Below are 5,734 nucleotides of genomic sequence, written 5' to 3'. Positions count from 1 at the left end.
CCCCCCCCCCCCCCCCCCCTCTCACTTTGTCTCCAATTTGCGGTAGAAAACGCGTCTGGACCGCCCCGCAGATTGATACATGACCGCGTTGAATGACTTCCATGATCTGGACAGCGCGGTCCGGACCGATGCAGACAGTTTGCGGGTGCCGTAAGCAGTTATGCAGTAGTGAAAGTGGTTTGATTTTGAAATTTCAGCCATTTCTTTTGTGCTGAAAATTTCAGTTCATTTGACAGAACTAAAGAGGGTTGGAGGGTTAGAGGATACTAAGGACCATCAAGTTGAATCCACATCTTGTGCTGATCACATCACACGTAATTCGGAGCAACCCCTATGCGATGAGGTCTTAAAGAGCAGTTCTGCAGTTGTGACAAGTCACACAACTAGCCAACAAACATGGAACATCCATCCATTGAGATAAAGCAAAGAAACTTGGGGCCAACCTACCTATGCTCTGGCGCCCGAACAAATATAGATATCGATCTGCTGGCTTAATCAGTGTGAGCGAGCAGGGCATCTCACGCGGCCGCAGGACCTTCAAGGAGGTTAGGTTCTTCCATCTTCGCTCTCATCTTCTAGTTGATTTTACGCAGATCCTACGACTTCCATTCCGCCATGGAAAGGCTATATAATTTCATTTTAAGAATTCGTACCCCCTAGCCAGATCTGGCCGGGACTTCCGCAGAATATCATAAGTACCGTACGTGATTGTTTTTGAAAGGATTCGGCCAAATTCAAATTGTGCCACTGACTCGATATAATTCAGCCGAGTTTGGAAAATCTTTGAAATTCGCCCACAACAGTGCATACACGAGGCTACGAGCCACCCCTCTATTATCAGCTTCCAACACACAAAGAACCTCACCTGTAGAATTGAACCTTGAGCGCCTCTCACCCTGCTCTGCTGCCATGCCATCGACGCCAGCGGTCTGTACCATTTTCGTTGCCAGTCCAGGTGCCACCTTCTACCTCATCCCACCTCATACCTGGCACCCGCTGTCGGACTCCACTGATGCTTGTGGCTAACCCAGGTTGAGCCGGAAATTTTCAAATCTGGCAGAAAACATGTTTCCGATCAGATAGTTATATACAACCGTATATACCCTACGTGCTCTCTGTACAACGAGGCTGATGATGTTTTTTTCATATGCAGAAAAGGGTGCGCCGGCCTAGTTATATATAGCACGTATATCGTCGCTGGACCATGGCACAACGGATAGAATTATATGATTTGAAAATAATCACCAACCAATTTTCGGACGCCCAAAAAATTGGAAGTGGTGGCTATGCAGAAGTTTACAAGGTACCAATGATCAACTTGGTATTTTGTTACCCGCAATAAAAAAAACTTGGTATTTAGTTTAGTCATGAAAAACAAGATAGTATGTCTGTTCCGTTCTATAAGGTGTATTAACTTTTTCAAAAGTTAAACATTCTATCGTTAAGGAAGTTCTAAATAATAATAATATACTGTACCTTATAACATAGAGTGGAGGGAGGAGTATTATTAATTAGTTTTCTCAAACGCAAACAGGCAGTCTACAAGAATGAAGAGATAGCAGTGAAGTTGCTTAATTCGGCCATAGGAATCAACAATGACCAATTTATGAACGAACTCAGTAACCATATGAACGTCAAACATTCAAACATTGTACGACTAGTTGGTTATTGCAACGAAATCACCAGCCAATATGTTGAGCAGAAGGATGGCCCTGTTTTTGGTAAACACATATACAAAGTGCTCTGCTTTGAATATATGCACGGTAGAAGCCTAGACAGATGTCTTTGTGGTAAACTTCAATCCAGTTCTCTTCTTTTCCCTGGTAATTTATAAAATAATATTATTTAATTCCATGTTACACAGTAATTGTCCAATGCTCTTTGCAGAAAAATCCCTGGGAGATGTTTGGCACACGCATTACCAAATAATAAAAGGGACTTGTAAAGGTTTATGTTATCTTCACCATGGGTGCGAACGTGCGATCCTCCACCTGGATCTAAAGCCTGCCAACATATTACTTGACAAGCTCAAGAATCCAAAAATTGCAGACTTCGGATTGTCAAGGATTTACACTGGAAGCCGTACCCATGTCAAAGTCGCTGGTACAGTCTCAGGGACAATGTGAGCACAGTGGAATGCTTCATTAAATTTGAGATGATTTTTTTTCTCATGTAAGCAAACAGATGGTGACGATGATTGCGCCCTTAATTTTTTCTTCCGATTTCATGCAGGAACTACATGGCGCCTGAACTAAGAAATGAGGGTGTGGTGTCATACAAGGCTGATGTCTTCAGTTTAGGTGTTACAATTATAAATGTAATTGGAGGATCTGGCGGTTTACAACATTATCACGAACATGGCCCCAAGAAATTTGTTGAATATGTACGAATAACCTTTTTTTTAAAGCTTACACATCGACCTGGTATTATGATCATATATATAATAATTATCCATCGGATGATGCTACTGATAAATTTTTTGTGTATTGACATTGCAGGTATGTACATATTGGAGGGAGAGGGATAATACAGCAGATTTATATCAAGTAGAGACATGCACCAAAATTGCAATATGCTGTGTGCATACTGACAGACACCAGAGGCCCACAATGAAGGAGATTATGGTGAACTTGAATGATATGGAAACTCAGGTTTTGGGCAAGGTACCATTGCGAACATCTACATATTTGTTTCTAAAACATGATTATAGTATTTGTATGACCCTGAAAGGTAACAGAATTACTTGAAGCGTGACAGCGTCGTGTAATCTTTATTGTGTTTGTTCTTACCGAAAGCATTAGCCTCCAAATGGATAATGTTATCTATAGGTTGTAGGTGTTAGAAAATTTATAATGAGCAATTATCTTTCATTTCAAAATAATAAGCAGTTATGACAATAGCCCGAGACCCACTATGATGGACAGCGGTTGGAACTCATACTCAACTGATGTTGATGCACGTTGGCTCATAAAACTTCCTACACTTGTGACCATGGTGGGAACGTGCTTCCAAAATGCTACTCTGTTTCATGTCCCAACTATGTCCTAGGAGATTCAAGAGGAGACGAAACCTAGTTTAAGTAATTTTTATATGTGCTCTAGTCCAAATATTTTATCAGCTTATTAATTAGGTTCTTCCAATGTCTTGTATTGTTGTGTATATTCCAGGGTCTCCATACCCTCACGGTGAATTCCTCCCACCATGTTTCACTTAAGCTCTCCGGTGACAGTTCAGGTATATAGAGGCATCCAGTGCAATTAAGTCGGGAGTCAACATCAAGAATATGCATGAATTAATTAATTGTCTATACTGGTTTGCAGGAAGGGAGCCACTGGACGTTGTGATTGTGTATGCCTTTGATTGTACTGAATCGACCCCGGCCTGGTACACAGTGGATAATGGGATCTTTTGGATGGTGCAAGAAAAGCTGACCCACTTCCCCTATAGTTGCATGGGTTATATCTACGTCATGTCAACTGCTAACACATACACGTCAGACATGAAAGTAGTTGACCCGGCGGAGACAAAGGTAATTGGCTACACAGGATTCGCTAGGCGCAGGACCACCTGCACTAAGAACATGGCATCGGGCCTTGCAGAGGCACATAATATGATCAGCAGCCGTGGGCACCACAATGGCATCATCTTGTTCTTCTCTGATGGGTTGAAGAACGAGGGTGACTTCTTTGATGGAACAAACAACTTCATCTCAAAAGTGCCCGTCCACACATTTACCCTTGCCGGGGACACGTACAACCATGTATGTATCGAATTAGAGATTATCCGTCTAAATAAGATCGGCTCAGTAAGTAATTTATTCCTATGCTAGGTTCTCCAATCCATTGCGGCAAATTCTCCGGGAGGGAAGTTTCACACCAGCCCTGTTCCAGAAAGGCCAAATCTGTCAACACCCTTCTCGAAGCTACTAGATAGCCTCCTTGGAGGCACCCCGGAGGATGTTGAGAGACCTCTGAGTTTCATTTCAGGTATATATACATAAGAACATCTAATCCGGTCCGAATTTTTAATCATCACGAACATGCATAGTACGATGCGTCGATAACCAATTGTCCATACTGGTTTGCAGGAAGGGATCCACTAGATGTGGTGATTGTGTATGCCTTTGACTGCACTAACTCGACCCCAGCCTGGTACACGGTGGATAGTGGGGTCTTTTGGTTGGTGCAAGAGAAGCTCACCCACTATGTTGACAGTTGCATGGGTTACATGTACGTCATGTCAACCCCCAACACATACACATCGGACATGAAAGTAGTTGACTCAGCCGAGACAAAGGAAACTGGCTACACTGGATCCACCAGGCGCAGGATGACGTGCACTAAAAACATGGCATCAGGCCTTGTTGAGGCACATAAAATGGTCAGCAACCGCGGTTACCGCAACGGCATCATCTTGTTCTTCTCTGATGGACTGATAAACAAGGGTGACTTCTTTGATGGAACGGAGAAATTCGTCTCTACAGTGCCTGTCCACACATTTACTGTTGGTGGGGACGCATATAACCAGGTATGTATGAAGTCAGAGCTACTCCAGCCAAAATCCTTGCTTACTAACTAATTCAGTGTATCCATATCTCGTGTGTATATGCTAGGGTCTCCAAGCCATTGCAAAAAATTCTCCAGGTGGAACTTTCACCCGCCTTCCAGTTCCCGAAAGACCGCATCTGTCGGCGCCCTTTTCAAAACTACTGGACAGCCTCCTCGGCGGCACCATGGACTGAAATGGTCAATAGTATGGGCTATTTTCCCAAGTTATCGGCAGCACATGCACTCCATTTCGAACGCCTTTGTTCATTTCATATGTCAAGAACTGCCATATACTCTGTAGTATCTAATAAGCGAATGCCACTGTGCTATGTGTGCATAAATTGCAAGGATGCTCTGCATCTTCTATTTTTGTTGTAACCCGAATTTGATTAAGCTCAATGTGAATGGTGATATCTCAGTTGGAATATGTTCTTAAACCGAAAGGAGGGTGGTGCCAGAGTCGCAGCTCCGGCGGCAAGATCTCCACAGATCGTCCCCGTGAGGTTTGTCTGGTTGTTTCCCCACCTTTCCTCATCTTTCATTCGTAAATGGCGTTCTTGATTTTATCCCTTCCTGTGCCACTATTTTTCCTGTTGTTTTCACAGCCCACCATTTTTCCTGTTTTTTGTGCTTGTGTTTCTGTTTGACTGGAATAAGATACTGATTGAAAAGGCTATTGAGGCGTCATTATGGGCATGTACAATGGTTCATAAGATAGTCTTATCTTAAGTCTTGCTTGTTATTTAGAGATGACAAAAAAATGTCTACAATGGGTAATCTCTTAGCCTTATCTTCAATAACTAACTATTCGTACAAACGTGGTGAAATATATTGTCCTAAGAGATCATCTCTTGTCTTCTCTCTTTTCTTATGAGTTCTCTCTCCTCCACCTCATCATTTATCCTATGTGGCACTTCTAAGATAGCACCATTGTACATGCCCTAAGAGTTTTCAATTTATTCCAACCTGGTTGAACTTTTGCATTCTGCTTACCATCTGCCTAGGCACCCATACAGGAGCAATAGGCAGCTTTCACAGGTCTGCAATCTATTCTGGTTTTGATCTTGGCTAGGCACCGCGGTAGAGGAGCAATAGCAAAAAATTTAGTCCAGTTACATTCTGCATTAGTGTTTGATAAGGGCAGGGTCGGTTGGCACTTGTCAGTTCTGTTACAACGGTTTTGCCAT

General features: G+C 42.8%; 1 protein-coding gene across 1 annotated transcript; it reads left to right on the top strand.

Annotated features, from left to right (window-relative positions):
* Positions 1-336: 336 nt before the first annotated feature.
* Positions 337-4,974, top strand: LOC125525813. Its single transcript, XM_048690815.1, has 11 exons — positions 337-545; positions 1,154-1,303; positions 1,535-1,790; positions 1,888-2,122; positions 2,233-2,383; positions 2,499-2,663; positions 3,168-3,234; positions 3,321-3,760; positions 3,830-3,986; positions 4,088-4,527; positions 4,613-4,974. Exons 2-11 carry the CDS (start codon positions 1,205-1,207, stop codon positions 4,739-4,741), a joined length of 2,139 nt encoding a protein of 712 aa, XP_048546772.1. The 5' UTR covers positions 337-545; positions 1,154-1,204; the 3' UTR covers positions 4,742-4,974.
* The last annotated feature ends 760 nt before the right edge of the window (positions 4,975-5,734 follow it).

The sequence above is a fragment of the Triticum urartu genome, chromosome 7 (assembly GCF_003073215.2).
Source record: "Triticum urartu cultivar G1812 chromosome 7, Tu2.1, whole genome shotgun sequence".
Taxonomy (NCBI): Eukaryota; Viridiplantae; Streptophyta; class Magnoliopsida; order Poales; family Poaceae; genus Triticum; species Triticum urartu.
This window is presented reverse-complemented; position numbering and strand designations above follow the sequence as displayed.

Bases quoted from the DNA above. Each gene is read 5' to 3' on its own strand.
- LOC125525813 (XM_048690815.1), top strand. From the start codon at position 1,205: ATGGCACAACGGATAGAATTATATGATTTGAAAATAATCACCAACCAA. The intron at 3,235-3,320 runs GTATATAGAGGC...ACTGGTTTGCAG, and splicing joins GCTCTCCGGTGACAGTTCAG to GAAGGGAGCCACTGGACGTT. The intron at 3,987-4,087 runs GTATATATACAT...ACTGGTTTGCAG, and splicing joins ACCTCTGAGTTTCATTTCAG to GAAGGGATCCACTAGATGTG.